Consider the following 25,121-nt stretch of genomic DNA (forward strand, 5'->3'; position numbering starts at 1 on the left):
TGAGTTCCTACAGCACTTTAAAGATAATTTTATTGCAGCATTTACCATAAAGTATAATAGTTATTTGTTTACATTTTGGTTCCTCCATGATGCAGAGTTTCCTAAAGAACTCACTGCCTGATACATAGTAGGCCCATGTTATTTAAACGTAGGTGGGTACACATCCTATTGGGACATTATTTTTTGTAGAGAGGGAGTCTTGGTAATAAAAGTCTTTAACCCATGTATAATAACACTTTAGCTCTAGAATTATGCTGAGACCTTGAAAAAAGTGGAGAAAAAAGAAGAAAAATAGTCTTTAATCTTAAAAATCAAACTGTACTGGTAAAACTAAATGTAATGAATTTTCCCTATATAAAATCAATGTAACGAGGCTCTACCTAGTAATTTTTTCTCCGAGTTTACTAACAGCAAATAAAAATAAACCACATAACAGTGTCACAATGGACCAAAAAAGCAGTAACTAAATATATCCTGTAGCCTACCACTTTGAGATCGGAAAAATAAGACCCCGTTCCTCTGATTCCTCAAAGCTCTAAAAGAATTAAATTTTAATAAGGCCACCTTACTAACTAGCTCTTCATATGTTTTTTACTTGTTTAGAGATTATACTAAGCTCCACAAACCAGGTAAACCAAAACTCTATTTGTAATTCGGATAGGGGAAAGACCAACAACAGAAAGCAAACTAAAGCAACATTTCACTTAAAACGACCAGGTAAAATATATCCTAACAAAGATATTAATTCTGGGCAAAAGTTCAAATGGCAAACTTTTAGGCTGCACAGCTTTCTCCAGCTGTGAATCCTTGGTACTGAATCAACAGCTTTTATTTGAATAAGCTCTATGGGCCACTGGGCAAAGAGCAATTTAGCTTCTATGTTAGACTAATAAACAGCATTTATAAATGTCATTCTTTACAGAACGATAAACGTACAGCAGTTAACAACAGTGTTTTAGTTACTCTCAGGCCTTTCAAAACGGGTTCATTTGCCTAATTTTAGGCTGCCAATGGGAATCTACCAATTTATTTCACCACTATGTCTGTTACCATGGTTAAAGATAAACTGACTGCAAGATATTTGGCACAGAACTGGCAAACATTACATCCTGACTAACATCTTTATTTTAAATCTATCCATCAGAGGATGAAAAAGGTTAGAGACTAGTTTTCCAGTAAGTCATAAAATATTTTTCTTTCCAACACCCCATAGGTATAAGAAGCTTCATTTATTAAAGAACTTCAACTCTATTCAAATAATATAGTTTCTTGGATCTCCTCATACCTGTGTAAACAACTATTTTAATTTTTAGGCACTGCATCTGGCAACTGCTGTAGGCAAGTGCTTCCTTTAAATGGAATAAAAAAAGTCATAAGCAAATGACTACAGCATTTCAAAGAAGTATGTATTATATAGAAATTCCAAGTTCTGATGTACCAAGGTATTTGCTAAACAAAAGCAAAACCCTTCTATTACCAAATACTTACCTTCTAAAGAGAACAAATATGAAATAAATACTAAGCATTTGGATGTTTATATAATGCCTGAACATGGTGACCTATGTCTCAAAAACCTTAAAAATAAAGAATTTTCTACTGATACTGTATTTATGAATTGAGTACTGCATATAGATTCCCTTGGATCCTATAAATATTACTGTATAGCAGTCTAGAAGGTTATTGCTAGGGAATAGGGCAAGGTATTTTTATGTATGCTTCCATTTTCTTTACCAATGGGAGTTGAATCTGCTCTCTAAGTATAGGTACTGCTAGATCAAAAAATGAAATTCTATAAACTGATAGTACAGTTGACAAGATCTCTAGGCTAGGTTTTAAAAAAAAGCAAAAGAAGACCTGGAGTTCCTTTATCTTTCAATGTCTCAGTTTTCTCATCTGTAATATAAAGATACTAGAAAGGTTAACTTCTAAGTACCTTTCCCTTTATATATCTCTGATTCTTTAGTAAGGTTAGGTTCTAGCACAAGGTAACCTCAAAGAATGACAGCCTCAATCAAAACAAAAGAAATGAGGGTTTCTGAATCACCAAAAAAGCTGTCAGCAAAATCAATTCATTGGAGTAGTAATTGAATTTTTACCCAAGGAGAAGCTTTCTCTCAGGTTTTACTTTAGAGCAATGTAATTCATGTACCTACAATTCCACTAACTGATAAACGACAAATCAAGATAACGTTACAGAAGGGAAAATTCACACCAAGGACAGATAAATCACAATGTATCATAGACTAAAGCCATAAATAACAGATAACAACCACAAATCAGGAAAATATTAGAAAACGGTATTATTCCATTTGCAGTGTTAAAGAACTTTTGAAAAGAGTCAAAATTAAAACAAAAGAAAGATTCCCAGAGAATTTACCAAACAGCATAGTGCATTCCTCAAAATTAGCAAGTAAGATTAGGGGGTGGTAAACTTAAACTATGTCTGCCCTTCTATTATCTATTCTATCCACTTTTAGATCTATTCTATCTATTTTTAGATCTATTCTATCTATTTTTAATGCATCATTTGTTTTGTTCTTTCCTAAAACACCTCTCTTTACCATGATAACAAAGTACTTCAAAGGATCCCAAATAAAGAATGATACGTGCTGAGGAAAAAACTATTTTGCGTTAGAAGTTAAAGCAAAGGATAAGGGACAGAGACATTAAATGCACATAAGGAATTCTCAAAAATACAAAACAAATGTGACCACTTCTTCTAAGGGTGTTTTTCCACTCAAACAGATACAGAAATGTCCAATTTAAAAAAACAATTAACTAAAACTTTTACTAACCAAATATATTATGAATAACACTCCATATTTGGCAAAAGTGAACAGAAGTCAGAAGAACTGCTATAGCAATATTTATTGAATGTCTACTATACACCAAGCACTGTGCTTGCTGTTTACATATGTTATCTCATTTAATCATCACAGCACTCTTAAATGGATTCTCATCTCAATATTATAGATAAAGAAACTAAGGCTCAGAAAAGTTAAGAAACACACTCAACATTGGTAAATAAAAATAAAATCAGATAACCTAGGATCACTCAGGAAAGCCAAACATGTCCTCCAGTACAGAATCAATCTAAACTGTTATATATAATTAGTCCCGAATACAAAATCCTATAGCATTGAATACAGGGATGGTTTTTCAATAGCCTGTAGCAATTATAGAAAAAAATACATTCTTCATACATTTGATTTCAATAAGAGTTTGAATTTTTAAAACTTCACACTTCAACTCAACTGTTATAATTTTATGACTGAAACAATAAATTAATATTTCATATACATTTAAATGTAAACTTTTCTATATAATATTGTTTGGTCCCAATAGAAACAATCAGTATTTTAAGAAATAGTCAATAATGTATCATAAAGTAGGTTTGACAATCCTCCAAGGCTAAGACATTGAGAAATGTAAACTCTGGTTTAACTTTCATGCGTTTTTTTTTTAAAGTTAAAGAATATTTATTATTATTTATAATAAATAAGATAGTAAACCTCATAATAGTTAGATTAGATAAAGAACCCAAACACCTACGAATGTCATAAGAACTGGAAGCAGGAAATTATGCTTAATTCTACACAAACTCATTTCATAATACTTCACATAGGAGGAACTAAGTGATTAACAATCTTAACAAGAATATGATGAAAATACTTAGGACCCTGGTCTCCTCTTACTCAGTTCTTTACTGGTAGTCTAGGATACACCTACACAGAAGGAAACAAAGCTACAAATCTCCATATCGAATCCACTGAAACCAATAATATGCTTGTTATACTTCTGCAGCGGGCTGAATAGTGTCCTACAAAAATTCACATTCGCTGGAATCTCAGAATGGTTACCTTATTTGGAAACAGGGTCTTTGCATACGCAATTAGTTAAAGATCTTGAGATCTTAATTTAGGTGGGCCCTAAATCCAATGATTATTGTCCTTATAGAAAGAGGAGAGGACACAGAAACAGAGTGAAGACAGGCAACGTCAAGATGGAGCCAGAGTGGAATAACGCATCCACAAGCCAAGGAACAAGAAGGATTGTTCACCAGAAGCTAGGAGAAAATATGGGACAGTTTCCCCTCAGAGCCTCTTTCCAGAAGGAACCCACCCTGTTGACAGTTTAATTTTGGACTTCTGGAATCCTGAACTTCTGTTAAGTCATCCAGTTTATTAATAGTCATTTATTATAAAAGATCTAGAAAACCAATATAACTTCTTATAATATCTTGATAATAACTATTGAGTTAATCTATTTCATTATCACAATAAATCAAACCATTAAAATATATACGAAAGCACTCTGGAAAAAAATGCTATTTAAATGTATACTTGGGTACTCTAACACCATCATCAGCACCATTACTGCTATTGTTAAATCAACAAATATGTATATATAATACTAACCCTACCTTTTTTAAAAAAGGTATATACCTCTCCAAAAACTCTCCCATCAGAAGTCACCTAAAAAATTTCTTAAATTAAACAAATGAATTATATAAACATCTTCTCAATCTGTTTTTCACAAGAACTTTAGTATAGGAGGAACAGTGGCCTGAAAGTCAGCAGACCTTAGTTTGGTTCTATCACTAATTTGTGACTATGATCAAGTTATTAGCATCTATGGGCATCAAGTTTCTTATCTATAAAGGAAAAGGTTTAATAGGTACTAGATAATCTGCAAGGTCAAGCTCTTGACTACCACATAGTATAGTTTCTTTTTTCCTTATAAACAAATAAAACTAAAATCCAAATTATTTAGGCTAGACATACTCAAACTGGAGAGAGTTTGCATGGGTTAAAAATTAAGAACTTTAACAAAAATGGGGAAGAAAAATCTTAAGTAAAAAGGGAAATATTACAGCAATTCAACCAACCAATCTATTTCTGCTAGGATAAGTCTTATTTTTGGTAGTAAGTGACATTAAAAAGGAAGAGGTGGAAAACATGATCAGTGACTGAAAGCAAGCAAAACTGAGGTTTATAAATGCCACATAATCATGACTTTGCTGTATGACTGTTAGACAACAAACATCAACTAAATACCCATGGTTCTAATACTGGATATTAGAAGTCTGACATTTTAGATTTTTCATTTATAAGTAAGAATCTCTTTAGCCTCATGAGAATCTTTAGAATCCATGAACTAAAGTACTCTGATAAGTTTGGGGAATATGAAGCAACAATAATAATAACTCTCATTTACTGAAGGCTTACCCAGTGTGAAGCATTAACATTTTTCATATATCGATAATTAATCTTCAAATAAATATAAAACATGGTATTATGATCCCTTTATATACATGAAGAAAGGTGGAATGTGGAAAAGTTAGGCAACTTATCCGAAAATTAATTAACTGATTAATTCCATGGTTCAAGACTTTCAAGAACAAGGATTCAAACCTCTGCTTTCCAAAACTCAAAACCTGTGTTCTTGTTACCTATTAGGATACAGTCCCATATGGCAATCACCCTCAGAGAGTTGTGACTGAAAGAGAGCATGAAGGTTTTTGATGTGAGTCTTGTTTTACATATGGGCTGTTTGTAAAAATTCATCAAGCTGACTTATATTCTGTGTGATTTTCTAAATATTTACTATGCTTCTAAAAAAAATTACACATACACACACACACACACCCTCTATGCATTCAGTCAGGACTTTCTTTTGCAAGTAAAAATTCAAATCAAACTAGCTTCAACAAAAGAGGGGGAATTTATTGGTTGATCGGCTAAACTATTCAAAAGTCAGGGTGAAGCTATTTCTCAGGGTGGAGAGAATCCGGGCACCAAAGCACCATGACGGCATATAGTTGTCTTCTTTCCCATTCCTGACCTTCTCTGGTGCTATCTCACTCTCTCTTTCTGTCCACAACTTTCTACATGCTGTGGTAACAAGTCTGGAGGCTGCTTCAGACTTTCATCCTGCACAGTGCTCCTTCACCCATACCATACTATAATATAAAGCATGGTAGTTTAAAATTACATTACAGATTTAATAGTACATATGAAAATATGGTTCAAGAAAGAAAACATAGAAGAGAAAATGTAATAAGCCCATCTGTCTATGGCTCACTACTTTTTAGTAGGTCTTAATTTGCTATCTACAACTATAACCATTCAGAGACAAAAGAGGACTGAATGGGAAATTATATCCCATCAGAAAACATTTCTGTGTATCACTTAGGATGCTTTCAGCACCAAGAAACTAAAAACTTCAAATGACTGAAAAATAAGGGGATTTATTATCTCACACAATAAGAAGTCCCAAAATAGGACATTTTCAGAGTTGATTAATCCTGTGGTTTGGTTCAAAAAGTCTTGAAAAAATCAGGTTCTTTCCATCTTTTAATTCTGCCATTCAGACTATTGGTAAGCTGCTCTCATGGGAGCAAGGTCACTATAAAAGCCCAGGCAGCAGAGCCTCATCCACCAACATCCAGAGACAGGAAACAAACCCTCTATTTCATATCATACTATATTAAATTAGTTAATATATGTAAAGCACTGAAAAAATGCCTGACACATAATAAACGTTACAGAAATTTTGTTATTATTATTATTGGTTCTGTTTTTAGGACATGAGAGACTTTTCTCAGAAGGCTTCATGTCTCGTTAGCCAGAACTGTAATACATACCTCAGCCAATCACTAGCAAGGGAAATAGAATACCATGATTGGCTTAGACTAATCAGGATTCACTCCCTACGAGACTTTAGATACATATTCTTTGGCTATAAGGCCTATGAAGGAGAATGAATTCCTTAACAAAGTAGAGGCTCTTCCAACAGGGAAAAATGTCACATCAGGAATAGTTCTGGGTAGGAAACTCACTGTATCCCAGTCCTCCATACATCCTTTCTTCTCAAGGGGCTTTTAACCTATTAACTGCCATTTGAGTTGTATTTAACTCACACTAGGGGCATCGTGAAAGCGTATGTAACTCACACATTCCTTCGCCTTGGGAGCCACGAGAACTATTTTTCAAGTTGCATATAACTCATGCACAGAAAACAATAAAAAATAACAATTTTTTCATTAAATTAGAAAGGATCATTTTGTTTTTGAAGTTTTTATTCTATTTTTGTAATAAAACACTGTGGCCTCAAGGAAAAAAAATTTTTTTCCAGCATGGCAGTCAATGTGTTAAAAGAAGAGGAGTCTGGAGGCATCTTGGGGCTTGTTCTGATAACATGGACAAAGTCCTCTGTGGCAGGAAGGAATAAGCCAACCCAAGAAAAGCAAGAAGCAAAAAAAAAGGCAGATAGATACATCTAATGATGCTCTGGTCTAGACAGTCAGTCAACCCTGAGAAGGGCTTCACCAGTCTGTGTGGTTTGGCTTGAAAGCCAGTAAACTTCCCCTCATAAGATAGCTTAAGTTGGATTTGTCTTACTTGCAAAACAATACTGACTGATGAAGGAAGGACAACCAAAAAGGTAAATAACTGCACAGGTTTCTGGAGTTGAAAGCTGAGACTTAATACTTCTTAGCCATCTGTGCAACCTTGGGCAGGCTACCACTCTGAAATGCCCCACATGTACTTCAGGACATACACACACATATGCACACACACACACACACACGCATGTGCATGCACAGACACATGCACATTAACATAGCTGAACTTTACTAAAAAGGTAGAGAATTTACAGTTCCCAACTATTTATAACTGACAACAGTTATCAATCAAGGTCATTACTCAGAGTTGTTTCTCATTTAAATTACTAAATGAATCCTACTGCTGGCTCATATTTAGAAGTCAGTAAACACATTCATTAGTTTCCTTTTTGGCCACTGACTCCTTTAAGGCAATGACCAAGATCTAGGATCTATATCATATAGTTCTTCCTCAGTTCTGTAAGCTAAGTTCGCTATTTTACTATCTCCATACAATGTTGCTAGTGCTGTTCTTCTCTTTCAAATTGGGGAGTATTTCTAAGCCACACTTCTCTTATATATTCATCTCCTGAAAATAAGACTTCATTCACTCATAATTTGATCTGTACAGTCACAATACAATCCTATGGCTCATTATATTGTGTAAAGGAATACGTAAGTGTCGATTATCTTTGAATCCTTATAACTTCAGGTTCCTACTAGGATGCCTTCCAAAAGATAAATAATTCCTTTTCCTTGGAAACAAGAAGCTAGAAATATGAAAGCAAAGTATTTTGTTCAACTGCTCACTATTAACTAACGACTATTCTGGTTTCTCCCCTGTTGTCATTCTTGTTGCATTAACTATTCCTCCAAGTTAATAACTGAAAACTACTTTGTACCAATAGGAACTTCCAAATTATTCATGACTATGATAGCTATAATAGTACAAAATGAAGTTTAAAATTAGGTATTAAAGGACTTCAAAAATCTCAAGTAAACAATACATAGAATATTTTTTTTAAAAATACCTGATATTTAATTAGAATTTCTATATACATCTATAATAACTTAAAATAATAGCTGTGCACAGTGGCCTGCAACTATAATCCCGGCTACCCAGGAGGAGGTGGGAGGTGGATCACTTGAGGAGTCTGAGATCAGCCTGGGCAAAATAGCAAGAACCCCTTTCTACAAATAAAGTGAAAAAAATTAGCTGGGTGCGGTGGTGCACACCCATAGTCCCATCTACTTGGGAGGCTGAGGCGAGAGGATCACTTGAGCCCAGGAGTGCAAGGCTACAATGAGCTATAATCATGCCACTACACTCCAGCTAGGAGGACAGAGCAAGATCTCATTTAAAAAAAATTTTTTTATTTTTCTCCTGTAAATTTCACATCTGTTATTAAAGCTCATGTTAAAACAGTCCACAAACCAAGTAATAGCCTTTGGGGCTAGTGTTCAGTACTCAAAATAAAAATATAAAAATGTTACCATTTTCCAGTGGGGAAAAGTGATTCTAAATTGAGTTACTACCAAACAAATATTCAAAAAAGGAAGGTAAATGTTTCTTGGTGTTTATTTGCAGTGAGACTGCCCATCAAGAGCTGGATATTACTGATTGACAGTCACAAAATCAAAGAATGTTAAAATATCAAAACTTTTTAAAATCATCTAATCCAAAACCTCTTAACCCAGGTTTCAAGACAGATGTGATATTTTATTTTGTGTTTATGTACATTATATACATTTTTCTCAAAATAAGATCCTTAGCTTTCATCACAATTTCAAAGGGATCCATGATTGAAAAGAGAACCATTATCTAGTCAATATAGAGAAGTGGAAACTGAGGCTCAAAGAAACAGTTATTTGCCCATGGTCAAATAATCAGCAAGTACAGCTACAATATTCAAGTGTTCTTTTCACTGCAACATAAACACTTCTAAAAGGATTTTTTCTAAGCATGTATTTAAGAGAAAAACAAATCTGAATGACCTCAGAGTAGTAAGGGAACTCTCAGGCTAATGATAAAAGGAAATACTAATGGCAGCCATGAAGCCTGACTTGAGAAAAATCCATTCAATATGGAGCAGAAAGACAGAGTTCTAGGAGGGTCATTTCCAAGAAACTGACAGAATACATAAATGTGACTGATTGCAACAAAAGTTTTACTGTTCTACCAAAGATTCTGAAGAACTCAAAAAAAAAAACCTAGCAAAAGGGGAAAAAAGTCTGCAAATATGGGAGTACATAACATGGCACAGCTCTACACAAACATAATAATGTAAGCATAAAATGAATACTGATTTGACCAAAATTTTTAGTCACCGAGAGGATAGAGGGAGGAGGCTTAGGAGGAACTTATAAAAAGCTAAATCCTAATCATATGGTCAAAAGTCAACAAGTAACATCTACAATGAAATGACCAAGAAAAGACAAGATAGGCACATTTAAAAACATAAAGTAAAAAACAAACAGTGTTATTCAACAGGGCACATCTGCATTTTGAGCAGGGCACCTACTTGTTACATGGGGCAGTTTTCGAGCACAGGTCAGCAAACCAAGACCTGTGGGCCAATCTAGATTATTGCCTGCTTTTGTAAATTCAGCTTTTTTGGAACACAGCCAGGGCCATTCATTTTACATATTGTCTATGGCTGCTTTTGTGCTACAATGGTAGTAGTGTTGAATAGTTGCAGCAGAGACCCATGGCCCTCGAAGCCTAAAATATTTACTATCTGGCCCTTTATAGAAAAAGAGTGCCCACCCTAGTTTAGAGCATTGTATGACATTTAGTGTACCTCTACTCCTATCCACAAAGGCTACTATCCCCCCAAAAGTAATTATGAAAATTAAAACCTCACATCCCACATTTGCAGTCCCCCTCCCCAACTTCCTAGCAGGGATAAGAAGTGGTAGAACATTGGTTTCAGAACTACTGAGCTATAAAGTTTAAAATGATTGCCTCTGGAGAGCAGAACTTAGAGATTGGGTGAGGACAAGAAAGGGTAGTACTAGGGGCTGCTATTTTTTTTTTTTTTTCAGTAAGCTTTGAAACACTAATTTTTCAAAGTATTCACATGTATTTCTTCAAAAAAATTAAATTTAAAAGCAAAAGCAAAAAAAGGCACAAATTAAATTTAGTTAATGTTTCTGGCAACTGTCTAACAAAATATGTGATTACATTTGCTGGTATATTTTACAGCATGTGTTATGGTTGCTCTGGAAAATTTTTTGTTTACATACATCCAAAGCTGCTAGGTAAATGACCCTCAGATAAGAGAGGTGTTACTGTGCTAACTTAATGTAAGTATAGTATTTCAAACTCTCCTATCCCAAGAAAGGTCAACCAAGTATGTTCTATAAATGATCTTCAGTGAAGTCTGAAATGTTTAACATAAGAAGTCAAAAAGATAAAATATTTGATAAATATTACTTCCACAAGTAGAAATTAGGAAAGAGAAAAACTTTCAAAGATAAATGTAGGAAATTGAATTTTTTTTAGTTTTCTTTAATTCAGAATTTTCTTTTATTTAGCTCTTTAGACAAGCAGTCTGGTTTTTAAGTTGATTACAAATTTAAACATAAAGGTGACACTAATACAGAACCACAAAAGATTGTATTAATAGTATGTCAGCATCAATACTTCCAATTAAGTACCTTATATGAAAAATGTATTACATATCTGTGGCACAGTCTACCCAGAAAATAAATAACACACACAAAGACCGACCATATTCTTAGGTTTGTCTAATCTTTAAAGTGTTTTAATTATCACTTATTTTCAATTCAACTAAATTAAAAATTGTCTGGTTTTCTCCCATATAGAAAAAGCTTTATATTTTATTAATAGAGACCTGAAGAATAAGGTATCAAAATGTTTTAAAAGGTGAAAACAAACATAATTCACTACATACTCAAAAAAATCTAAGATATTACATAAAACAATATACATTTTAAAGAATGTAAACACCAGGAGTATAGTCTATTGTATGTTTTTAAAAGGCATATATTCTTTTGAACTTTATAAAGAAAAACATTATGTTGGTAAAGCTTATTTTGAAATATACATTGACACAGGTAGTTTAGTTATAAGAATTCTAAAACATCAAAATAAGCATTTACTATTTCAGTTTATAAAATACAATCCCCAAAGGTTTATTTTACTGAGAAGATTCACCTATTGAATTGTAAGTTACAAAAAACAGGTTAAAAACTGTTGATATAAAATTATAAAGTTCTGCTAACCTTTCTTTTAAAAAAAATTAAACGAAAATGTTAACACTTTTATAAAATGCTAATATATCCATAATTTTGGAGATTTGGTTTATATTATAACTGACCATAATTAATCTAGATATTTTGATATTGTAGAATGAAAAGTAAAAAAATACTTTTAAGCATCACCTTTCTAATTTATTTAGAGGTAAAAGAAACATGAGGAAAACCAAAATAATCTTCTCTTGCACTAAAAGTCCTAAAATCTATTTTGTAATCATTTTAGGCAATATTTGACATAAATCCATAGCACAAACATACATTTTTGGAAATCAAACATTTTAAAAGTTAAAAGTTTTCACTATCAACTTACCTTCTTTTGATACCAGACTATAGCATCTGTGACTTTGGACGCCATTTATTCCACTGAAATCACACATTAGTCATTTTAGGCTGTGCAAGAGAAAAAAACACATAAACAACTTTACTTCCACCTTCCAAAAGGAGACTGAACAGCATGCATAGGTAACACTCTGGTTACTTGCAGAGCAAAGGGTGTATGACTATACTTATATTACACCCTTCCTCATTACTATTTTAGCAACAGGTTCTCTTAAGTAAACAAAAATCAGTTGCCATAATAAAAGAAGGTTCTTTTAGCATGACTGTAACACTTGAATTTTTTTCCAAAATAGGCTGAATTTTTTTAAAAATAAATCTTTTAAATGTATTTGAGAATCTCCCAGGTTATAATAAAAGTTTTTCATTTATAAATTCACATATAATAGAAACCAATTCATTCACTCAGTCACAGATCAGTTGTGCTGTAGTTTTAGGAACTAGTGTCAATTACTATTGCTAGAAGATGGCTTAATAGAGATGTCAAAATATATAACTGTATTTAATTTTCCCTGACACTCAATAAACACAAAACTGAACAAAAATCAAATAACCCAAGAAGCCTAAAATTTATTTTAAATACTAAGCCAATATTAGTTAATAACATAATAATAATTAATATTAAGGATGTCCCAGATATCACAGTTTGCTAATATTTAGAAATATACCACGAGTCATTTTGTAAGCATCTTTCTTGTGCTTGTCTAAGAGTATTGGGCGCTAAACTTAAAGATTCCTTAGCCCTAGAGAGAATTCCAGACTGATTCCAATTAACTACAAAATACTTTTCTAGTCATAAGATGACACCGGAATAGAGGGCACCGCTGGCCCGGTGTTAAGAATGAACCTAAAAGAGCTTTAAAAGCAGATACTGTCCCTAGAACTTGTTACAAACAAGGATCATCTACAGCCAGACCGGATCTCAGAGAAATCCTGGGGTAAAGCACCCTGCTGAGCCAATCCTAGCACATGCAGATCTGTAACGGTAGAAAAGCTACCACTACAGTTTGCCACAGTAAACAAAATACCAGATATTTTATACACCATTTTTGGGAGCATGTATGATTCTTAAGCATATTAGTATTCAAACATAATGAAAACCATTAGCAAGTTCAAATGTTCAGATGACCAACTTCTAAAATTTAAAGTAGAATTTACTTAAGGCCGGTATTTTTGACAGTGTTATAACCAAATTATTTTATTATTTTTCCTAATATATTAATGATTCTGTCTTTAACTGATTAAATTCAAGCAAACTGTTTGAAATTCCTGAAAAGTATCCTGACATAATGGAAAGAGGAGGACAACAGAGTCAAAAGACCTGGCTTCAAATATTGGCTCTGTTATCTATTACATAATATTAAAGAAGTTACTTAATCTCTCTGAACCTCGGTTTCTTTCACTTGTAAAACAGGAATAACTGTACCTACTCATCCCTTACAGGATTTTTGTGATCAATAAAAAATATACATATAATGCCTACCACAGTCCAGGACCTACAGTATTCAATTCTAATTATTTGTATTATTTTTATATTAAAAAATTCCCCAGTCCAGGAACTGGGAAGCATTTATATTTCCTTTTTTAAACACGGCAAACAGTTTAGAGAGGAATACATGCAATCAGGTTTTGTTGACACTGAAAATAAAAATACCTACCTGATTATCTTAAAATCACAAAATCAACTCTCAACTATATATACACATGGATTATTTAGATATTTCAAAGTTCACCTCCACTTAAATTTCTCAGTCAGGTGTGGCCACCTTCACTTCTCTCACCAGGGTTTTTTTGGGATGCTTCCCCTAACTGACTTAAAATCTCACATTTTGGTTTTTCTGTCCTGGAAAGCTCTAGGTATGATTAACCACATTTTATCTTAGAGGTTTTCCCCATTGATTTTGACAGAGGACTATTCATTACAACACTACATCTTCTTTATATTTGTTTGTCAAGACAATTTTGTATGTTTCCCAAATTGATTATAACCCATGTGTCCCATGTAAACTATGAAAAATGGTACAAAAATAAGAGAATATCAACTTTTCACTTTACTTTCCTTTTACTTTACCCAATATTTATTGACAAAAATTCCAAATTATCTACCAAGATAAAGATCCTCTCTCCTAACACCCAAGAGTGTAAATAATGTACATTTCATATAAAAAATGTGAAAGGGTTTTTTTATCACCCACTCCATTAAATGTATGAGATATTTAATATGTTTAGGGAATATTTAAATGGTCATATACAAATAATAGTGTTTTGTGTTTAAAGAAAAAGTTTCAATGAAAATGAGGAAAACACTGACTGCCGCAGAATAAAATGATGCAAAAGATTTTTAAAAAAATATATTTTGGTTTACCAAGCTACACTTAAAAATAAATTTCAAAAATCTAAAAGTATACCAGATATATAAAGTCTTCTAAATATTTTTAATTATATTTATCTGGGTGTGCAGAAATAAAAATTCAATCAATTTTCTGTGTTTTAAAAAAATCTTTCTCCAGTAATGGTAAGGTTTGCTCTACAAACTCATTTAATGGTTTTTCCATTATGTCAACAACCTTTCAGTGACACTGAATGACTCATATCTATTTTTAAAACAGGTTTTACAACATGCTGAGATAGATTTCTGAACCAGACATCTGACAAAGCACACTCGAAGATACCTAAATTACACATGAGTATAAACAAGAATTAATAAATTGACAAATGATTTCATGGATAATAAAGATTAGTTCTAAAGGCTTTCTGATTTGATTCTATGACAGTCCAAGAATATAGGTGTATAGTCCCTATTGTCATAATAATTCAGGTTAAATAACTTTTAACGTTAAATTATATCAAAGTTAATTTACAGAAACAAAGAGTAGCATAAAAAACTTACTGTGTACCTTGAATAGAGATTCTTAATCTTTCTTGATGGACTGATCTGATACAAGGATGGGTATTATGACAAAGAAATACTACAATCCTAAAACAACATGGAAATAATCTAACTGCAGGTATAGTATTCAAATCTTGCTACAGATAGTTACTCTAAACTAATTCAATCCTTGACACAGATTTAATCATCATACTTTACGAAAACAAATGAAATTATTCTTCACTATATCAATTTCCACACAAAATACATTTATGATACCAAAGACCAGGGTGGAGGGAAAAGATGACTACAGAAGAGATAGTATGTTAAGTCTGCCTTTATAGAATCTCACTATCAAATACGGTTGACCCTTGAACAACACAGGTTAGAACTGCATGGGTCCACTAGTACATGGAGTTTTTCAATAAAAGTTACGAGAGTGTACCTGCCTCTTCTGCTGCTTCTTCCACTTGCTCCACCTCTTCTGCCTCTGCCACTCCTGAGACAGTAAGATCAACCCCTCCTCTTCCTTAGCCTACTCACTGTGAAGACAATGAGCATGAAGAAAACCTTTATGATGACCCACTTCCTCTTAATGAATAATAAATATATATTTTCTTAATAACATTTCTTTTCTCTAGCTTACTTTATTGTAAGAATACAGTATGCAATACATAACATAAAAATGTGTTAATCTACTGTTTATATTATTGGTAAGGCTTCAGGTAAACAGTAGGCTATTAGTAGTTAAGTTTTTGGGAATCAAAAGTTACACATGGATTTTCAATGCACAAAGGGTTGGTGCCCCAACCCCCACATTGTTTAAGGGTCAACTGTATAATAATGCCCAGGTGTATTCTTTGTACAGAGCTAGTCAAAGAAATTGTGAGATTTTTAACCATCTCCTATGTTACAGAAAAAATTGCCGTTACCATGTACTTCTTTGATTATTCTCAAATTTCTCTGTTCCACCATGACACTCACTAGGCTCAGAAAACAATTTATACTCAACCCTGACACTTTGCTTATACTGTTGTTACCAGAAAAGAATCCCAAACTCTGTAAAATAATTTAAAAAGGTTTATTCTGAGCTGAGTGTATGTGACCTACAGCCTGGAGCACATGTTTTCAAGAGGTTTTGAGAATATGTGCCCCCGGTAGCCAGGTTACAGTTTGGTTTTATACATTTGTGGCAACAGGAATTACAGTTAAGATCATAAGTGAATAAGCGGAAGGTATACATTGGTTTGGCCCAAAAAGGCAGGGCATCTTGAAGTGAGGGAGGCTTACAGGTGGGTTTAAAGATTCTTTGATTTGTAATTGGTTAAGGAAATAAAGCTTTGTCTAAAGGCTTGGAATATTTTTCATTTCTTTTCTTTCTTTCTTTTTTTTTTTTTTGAGGAAAAGGAAAGAGGAGTTTATTAATTTGCTGGCAAATGAGGAGGTAGGCACACTCCCACTTTAAAGTACCAACGTCCAGGACTGTTTTAACTTAAAATAAGGATGTTTGTTAATCAAAGACATTTATGGAAACTCAAGTCATCTGTTAAGTAAATTGATGGCCTGTAGGTGTGGTTTAAGCTTTGTCTTGCATGGCCTTAGGCCTGTTAATGATTTAGTTTCTTGCTGTAACAAAGAGTAACTCCAATAGAGAGGGGGCATTACAAGGGCGTTTGACCTCCCTTCTCCTCATGGCCGGCAACTCAGTTTTAAAGTTTTTTCTGGGATCTCCTTGGCCAGAGGAAGTCCATTCAGTTGGCTGGGAGGCTTAAGATTTTATTTTAGTTCACACTCTTATTCCCATTCTATCCTTTGCTCCACTCATCCATTCTTCTAAATCAATTCAAATCCTACTTCTTCCAAGATGAGGCTTCCTTACAAGTGCTCATCTGGACTAAAAAATGTTGAAGCTTGATGTCTCTTTTCCAGCATTGATCTGTACTGTATAAATCTGTCATTTAAATAAAAATGCAAAGCAATACAGCCATACAGGTCACTCCAGGAAACACTCCAGGAAAAAAAGGGGCATCATTCTTCGCATCTCGCTAAGTACTCAGGGCACTGTAATACATGGCAGAGGAAGTAGAGCAGAGAAAAAGCAATGACTAAGCATCAGGAGGATTGGGTTCTATACCCAAGTTCTAATACTAACAGCTGTGTGCCATTCAATACGTTACTGAGTTCTCTGGACCTCAGTCTGTCACCCCTGCCATCTAGCCAAATATTCCACAACTCAATAAAGGTTATTCCAGGTTATGATATGCAGGAGTTCCTCTACATTCCTTTACAAGTGCACCCAAAAACAAGGAACATTTTGACAAGGCCTCTTAAATTCCATTTTCTCCCCAAGTGTATACACATAAAACACAAACATACTCTTTCCTAACATTAAAAGGTACAAAGTTATTGTAACGTATAATAAATATGGCTGGTTTACTTACTGACGTGCCACTCAATCAACCAATATATAACTATTTGCAAATCTAAAGGTCCAATGAATATGAGTTAAAGTCAAGCCTGTCAAAACTAGTCTAACTCCATTCCTAAATGCAAAAGTTAAATATAACTCAGTTGCCTCCTCCACAGCTAAAGCAAGGAATTTTTAGACCTCGGAAACTGGGAACAAAGCTGCTCTGCCCTTAAAAGGGTAATAAATGCCAAGGTTCAAATCAAATTTTTCATACCAATACTGAAGCTAAACAAAAAGAATGCAACCTTCTACTACTTTCAGGTATGCTACTTTGAAATCACGTGACCTACAAATTGTCACAATTTCTTGAGAAGATTTTAATTATTCATCTGTAATGAGGATAATATTTCATAGAAATGTTGTGAAAAATAACACATATTATATGCTCAAAGTTGTTTCAATCTTAGGATAGAAAAACAAGAGAATTTTGTATTGAGGAAATGTCAAGGAGGAAATAAACAGGGAGATATGAATGGGATATGATGGGATACTTTTGGAAAGGATAGTCAAAGAATTCTTCCCTGAGATGATATGAGAACTGAGATCTGAAGGATGAGAAGAGCCAGCTAAGTATTAAGGGAAGAAGAATCAGACAGCAGAAATGGCAAACACAAAGACCTTGGGACACAGATGACAGTGGGTCAAGATGAAGTCTGAGAAGAAACTAGGAGCCATGCATCATAGATGCCATAGCAAGTAATTTTATTATAAATAAAACAGAAAGTAATTTCACAGATCACTTTAATGAAATGATGGGAATGAATTTTACCACCTGAGAAGAGTAGAATTAGAGAACAAAAATGTCCAGCCCCAAGTCTCTATTTCAGGGATACCAGTTATTCTTATGTAGAATAGTCTTTTCATAGCTACTTCTTTTCTTTGTTTCCTGTAGCATATTTGTAGAGTTGCCATGTTAATTTTTAAAATTATGTTTAATAAGGGGAGTGCTATCCTGAGCTCCTATTTATTCTAATATCCAATAGGTTCTCCTCAACAACCCTGAACACCTTTCTCACCTTAGCTGGGACCATTTTTATTTCTGTGCACACGTATATATGCACACACAGACAAACTTCACTTTGAGAATTGGGTACTACTTCTAATCTTCTTTTCTATAATCCAAAGACACAGGAAAGCAAGAGCCAAAATTGGACTGAGTATAGGCATGGCTGAGGTGCCATTTAATGCCCTGTACCAGGACCATCCCTCCAGTAAGGGGGCGAGCCTACCTTCGTGGGCTGTGGATCTTGCCCTTAACTCAGAGTATCATTCACAATGGCAGTGCTCTCTGCCTCTGCTGAGGCTCAGCACTGGTGTACAGAGTCCTATTAAGGATTTTTTCCTTGACTTTTTGCTCCCTTACTTCTTAGGTCTGCTTCTCTAAAGAGTATCATTAAGAAACCTTAATATTTTGTAGGCTTCTTCTTTCCCTAGTCTTGTTTCCGGGATATGGGTTGGAATTAGAAGCCTTGTCACATATAGCTAGTATCTTCTCATTCTTCCCTTGTCTTCTACTTTTTGAAGTACTTAATATAAGGCTGCTTCTTTCCATTTTTACCCTCTCCCTCCCCTACCATGCAGTTTTTCCTTCTTTCATTTGGTTTTAGTGAAGGAAAATTCTGTCATCCTACTTCATTTTTACTCAGAAATCTCTATATTTACTTTTACTAACATTTGTTTTTTAAGAACTAAACTCAATTTTTTAAGTTACTTACTCAATTAAAAAGTAAAATTTAAATATTCTGAGACAGGGTTCTAAACTAACAACAGTTGCACTTTTACTTCTGCTATTTCTAACAGAAGGAAGTAAAGAAAAGACACCCAGTTTCAATTCTTTTTATAAAATCAGGATACTAAGCAGAAAACACAGGGCCATAAATTAAGCTGTGAATTGAACTGTCACAACTACCTCCAAGAAAAAAAACTAGAATGTATTTTCCCTCCTCAAATCTACTCCTCTTTTACTAGGTACTTAATTTTCCAAGCAGGGGACCCTACAATCCTTCTTGTCTCCTCCCCTTTCTCTGTAGCATATTTGTAGAACTGCATGCTAATTTTTTTTTATTATGTTTAATATAAGGAGTGCTATCTTGAGCTCCTATTTATTCGACATCCAATAGGTTCTCCTCCCACCACCACAAATTCTATCCCTGGCACATAGAAACCACTCAATAAATATAAAGGAATAAATTAAATACCCTATTCAACATACCTCCAAACATCTTTCATACAATCCCTCCCTGACCCCACTACCATAGACCTGGAACAAACTGGTATCGTCTACTATCAGGACTACTCTAACAGTCTTTTCTGGTTTCTTCATTTTCACCATTTATCTTTTTAAAATACTGACCTCATCACTTAAAAATCTCTACTGATTTCCCATTGCCTAAGAAGAGAGTTTAACTAGCACTGTATACAAGACCCTTCTTTTACAACCTGACCACAGATTTATTGCACTTCCAGTTAGTAGCATCCATCATCTCTACCTTCTTCTACCCAGGACCACTTACCTGCCCTCCCCAACCTCCTATGTGTATACATATCCTACATTCTAGCCACGCGGGCTCACAAATATATCATATACTTTCAGGCTTCTCTTCTAGTCCCTGTTAATATGTCCTCCGTCTAAAATAACTTTCTCCTTGTTCTGATCTATTTGACAAGTTACTTTGACTCTTAAGGAAATTAAATTGTGAGAACATATAAGCAGCAGTGTTCAAATAACTTCACTACCTAACAATTAATTTAAGATTTAAATATTTCAAATTTCGAAGGGTTACATCAGCAAGATGGCTGACTAGAGACACCTGGCGCTCATCCCCCCTACAAGAAAGGTCCAAGTCAATGAATAAACACCTAAACTTAGACTGGAGTGTTGAAGGGAGAGCATTTGGAGTTCAGCAGGGGAGTGGAGATGCACCTGTGGTGACTGGAAATCCAGGAAAGCAGTGTGGAGGCAACCAGCTTCTGCAGTTCCATCTCCCCCACCTGGACTGGACCTGCCCAGAGTCAGGAGGGACTTCCTGTTTCAGGGAAAAGGTACGCAGAAGATCCCCACCAGCACCACTGTCACTGCAAACACCTCCAGTCCTTACTACAAAAGAATCCACAGTCCTCACAAGCCCTGAACTCAGTTTGAAAAGCTGATGGGAATTCACACAGCTGCATTGCCTTGGATTAGGAGTACAAGGTGTGCACTCCCCAGGTCGACTAACTCCCTATAGGAAAGCTGCTGCAGCAGGGTACTATCTTCAGACCAGAGCCACCACTGGAGTGCACCCTGCTCTGGGGGACAGTAGCTACTGCACCTCTCCAGCACTGGGGCTCCATCTTCATCCCACTGAGCCCACACAGCCCACCTGGCTGAACACCACAACCCTAGCTGCATGAACTATGGGCCCAGATCAGCTATGACTCTGGTCCTGCACAGCAGGGAAACCAACTCCCGACTCCACTACTGCATTTCCAGCCAAAGGAACGGTCTAGCAGTTCTTCCCAGGGTGAACTTAAGCTGTTTAAGCCACTGTATGTCCTCCAAGTGGCAGACAACCCTGAACCTCCAAGCGGCTGATACACCCCCTCAGGCCAGTGGAACAGTTATGCGTCCACGCTCAGGACCTGAAAAACAGCCCCACAGTGCCCACCCCCACCCCTGGAAGACATTCCCTGGCCTGCCCACTGGCCCTCCACCCAAAATCAAGGCCTGAGAAACAATCCCTCAAGCCCCCAATGGCAGGCACACTCTCAGCCCATCTGAGCAGCTGTGAGCCCAAGACCCAGACCTGAGAAACAGCCTCACAGGCCACTTCTAGCAAACATGCCCCAAAGCTGGCCAAGCAGCCCTGCACCTGCAACCTGGGCCTACGAAACAGCACTGTGGGCCCTCTTCCACAGAAACAGCTGCAGGCCAGCTGAGCCAAAGAGCCCTGTGGGCCATCCTCCACAGAAACAACCCCCAGGCCAGCAACTCCAGCCCTGTGCAGCCATGTCAAAGGCCTGAGAAACAGCTCCATGGCCTGCCCTTGGCAGACACATCCCCAGGCCAGCCAAGCAGCCTTGTTCCTGTGTTCAGGAACAGAGAAACAAAACTACCAGTTGCCCCTAACAAACATGTCCCGGGCTGACTAAGCAGCTATGTGCCCACGTACAGGCCCTGAGAAATAGCCCAATAAACTGCTCCTGGCAAGCATGCTCCTCAGGCCAGCTGAGCAACTGCCTGCCCATGCTCCCTGCCAGAGTAACAGTCCTGTACAGGGTCCCAATCCCAGCAAGCCAATCCCAAATTGGCCAACTCACCATGTGCGTGTATGTGCCCCTAGCCTGAAAAACAGCCCCACAAGCCCATCTCTAGCAAAGCTGCACCACCAGTGTCCAAAACATTCTCAGCCTAGGGCACTAAAACACACACAAAAATCACTAGAGTGGATTACAGCTGAATCAATGGAGACTGCACTACTGAGTACACCTACAACCAAGGCCAATGCATCCCACCACACCAACATCCCAAGAACCATTTACGTGAGTAAGTCTCTCCATATGAAACCTACTCCGTAAAACCAGAAGAGCAGACTTTTCCACCAGATGCATAGAAATCGACGTAGGGAAACATCAAACATGAACAAGGAAATGTGACACACCTCCAAAGGAAAACCAAAATTCTCCAGTAACAGACCCCAATCATAAGTAAACACATGAAATGTCAGAAAAAGAATTCAAAATAATAACCTTAAGGACACTCAGTGAGATACAAGAGAATATAGACAACTGATCAAAATCAGGAAAGCAATTTATGATTTGAATGAGAAATTCAAAAGATTGATATATAAGAACCAAACAGAAATCCAAGAGCTAAAGAATGCAATGAATGAAATAAACAATATAATCTAGAGCTTCAGCAACAGACAGGCAAAAGAAAGAATTTCTGAACTTGAAGATAGGTATTTTGAAAGAAAGAAAAGACTAAAAAGAATGAATGTAAGTCTACAAGACTTAGGGGACATCATTAAGTGAACAAACATTCATATTATAGGTGTTCCAGAAGGAGAAGATAAGGGAAAAGGAGAAGAAAACATATTTAATAAAATAATAGCTGAAAACTTCCCAAGTCTTGGGAAAGAGATGGACATCCAGGTCCAGGTCCAGGTCCAGGAAGCTCAAAAAATCCAAATGAGTCCTACCCAGGGCACTCTACAGTCAAACTGTCAAAAGTCAAAGACAAAGAAAGAATTTTAAAAGCAGCAAGAAAAAACTGTCCAGTCACATATAAGGGAATTGCCATTAGGTTAACAGCAGATTTCTCAGCAGAAACCTTACATGCCAGGAGAGAATGGGAGACTATATTAAAAGTACTGAAAGCTCTGGGAGGCCGAGGCGGTGGATCACTCAAGGTCAGGAGTTCAAGACCAGCCTCAGCAAGAGCAAGACCCCGTCTCTACTAAAAAAATAGAAAGAAATGATCTGGACAACTAAAAAAAAATATATATATATAAAAATTAGCCGGGCATGGTGGCGCATGCCTGTAGTCCCAGCTACTCGGGAGGCTGAGGCAGGAGGATTGCTTGAGTCCAGGAGTTTGAGGGTGCTGTGAGCTAGGCTGACGCCTCGGCACTCTAGCCCGGGCAGCAGAGCAAGATGCTGTCTCAAAAAAAAAAAAAGAAAGAAAAGTACTGAAAGAAAGAAAAAAAAAAAAAAAAACCTGTCAGCCAAGAATCTTCTGTCCAGCAAAGCTGACCTTCAGAAATGAAGGAGAAATAAAATCTTTCACACACAAGCAAAAACTAAGGGAATTCATCACCACTGGACTAGCCCTTACAAGAAATGCTCAACAGAGTCTTACATCTGTAAGTGAAAAGATGATAACCACTATCATGAAAATATGCAAAAGTATAAAACTCACAGGTAGAGCCAACATACAAAGGAGAAAGAAATTAAACCTTATCACTACAGAAAACCACCCAACTGCAAAAATATATAATAAGAGATAAAGTAAGAAATAAAGGATATAGAGAACCAGAAAACGATCAGTAAAATAACAAGAGTCTTCACCTATCAATAATAACCTTGAATGTAAATAGATTAAATTCCTCATTTAAAAGATGCAGATAGCATTGGCCTAGGCAAAGAATTTATGAAGACGACCCCAAAGGCAATCACAGCAACAACAGAAATTAACAAAGGGGACTTGATTAAACTAGAAACCTTCTGTACAGCGAAGGAAACAATCAACAGAGTGAATAGACGACCTACAGAATGGGAAAAAATATCTGCAGCCTATACATCCAATAAAGGGCTGATAACCAGAATCAATAATGAACTCTAACAAATCAGCAAGAAAAAAAATCAAACCCCCCCATAAAAAAGTGGGCAAAAGACATGAAATGAACCTTTTCAAAAGAAGATAGACTAATGGCTGATAAATATATGAAAAAATGTTCAAAGTCTCTAATCATCCGGGAAATGCAAATCCAAACCACAATGAGGTATCACCTAACCCCAGTGAGAATGGCTTTTATCAAAAAGTCCCCAAACAGGCCGGGTGCGGTGGCTCACGCCTGTAATCCTAGCACTCTGGGAGGCCAAGGCGGGCGGATTGTTTGAGCTCAGGAGTTCGAGACCAGCCTGAGCAAGAGCGAGACCCCGTCTCTACTAAAAATAGAAAGAAATTAATCGGACAACTAAAAATATATAGAAAAAATTAGCCGGGCATGGTGGCGCATGCCTGTAGTCCCAGCTACTTGGGAGGCTGAGGCAGTAGGATTGCTTGAGCCCAGGAGTGTGAGGTTGCTGTGAGCTAGGCTGACGCCACGGCACTCACTCTAGCCAGGGCAAAAGAGTGAGACTCTGTCTCAAAAAAAAAAAAAAAAAAAAGTCCCAAAACAGCAGATGCTGGTGTGGATGTGGAGAGAAGGAACACTCTTTATACACTGTTGAGAGGACTGCAAACTAGTACAACCTCTATGGAAAACAGTACGTAGATACCTCAAAGAACTAAAAGTGGACCTACCATTTGACCCAGCAATCCCACTATTGGGTATTTACCCAAAGGAAAAAAAAAGTCATTTTATCAAAAGACATGTGCACTTAAATGTTTACTGCAGCATAATTCACAATCGCAAAGATGTGGAATCAACCCAAGTGCCCATCTATACATGAGTGGATTAATAAAATGTTGTATGTGTATACTATGGAGTCCTACACAAACATAAAAACAAAAATGATCAATATTTTGTAACAACCTGGATTTACCTAGAGACCATTCTTCTAAGTGAAGTATCGCAAGAAAGGAAAAACAAACACCACATGTACTCACTGTTAAACTGAAACTAATCAATCAACAACCATATGCATATATGGTATTAAACTCAATGGAAACCAAGTAAGTGGGAGAGGGGAGAAGGTGCTAGGTAAAGTTACGCCTAATGGGTACAATGTATGCCATCTTGGTGATATGTACACTTATAACTTTGACTCAAACTGCACAAAAGCAAAAGATGTAATCAAAATGTTTGTACCCCCATAATATTCTGAAATTTAAAAAAAATAAAAGATACAAATGGGCTGAATGGATTAAAAAAACAAGACTCAATTATACGTTGCCTACAAGAAACTCTCCTCACTTGTAATGACACATAGACTAAATGTGAAGCGATAGAAAAGGACATGTGACAAAACAGAAACCAAAAGTGAGCAGGAGTAGTTGTACTTATATTAGACAAAACAGACTTCAAGTCAAAAGCTGTAAAAAGAAACAAGAATACTCTATAATAATAAAGGGA

The 25,121-nt window shown here is 35.9% G+C and overlaps 1 protein-coding gene across 1 annotated transcript in view; it reads right to left on the reverse strand.

The window, feature by feature from the left end:
* The window catches only part of PHTF2 (putative homeodomain transcription factor 2), a 115,993-nt gene that overhangs the window by 71,018 nt on the left and 19,854 nt on the right, over positions 1-25,121 (reverse strand). The window contains exon 2 of the mRNA XM_012650302.1: positions 11,979-12,058. Within this exon, the coding sequence (XP_012505756.1) occupies positions 11,979-12,023 (45 nt within the window). The 5' untranslated portion in view covers positions 12,024-12,058. The remainder of the gene's footprint in view (positions 1-11,978; positions 12,059-25,121) is intronic.

The sequence above is a fragment of the Propithecus coquereli genome, unplaced genomic scaffold (genome assembly GCF_000956105.1).
Source record: "Propithecus coquereli isolate 6110/MARCELLA unplaced genomic scaffold, Pcoq_1.0 Scaffold32, whole genome shotgun sequence".
Classification (NCBI taxonomy): Eukaryota; Metazoa; Chordata; class Mammalia; order Primates; family Indriidae; genus Propithecus; species Propithecus coquereli.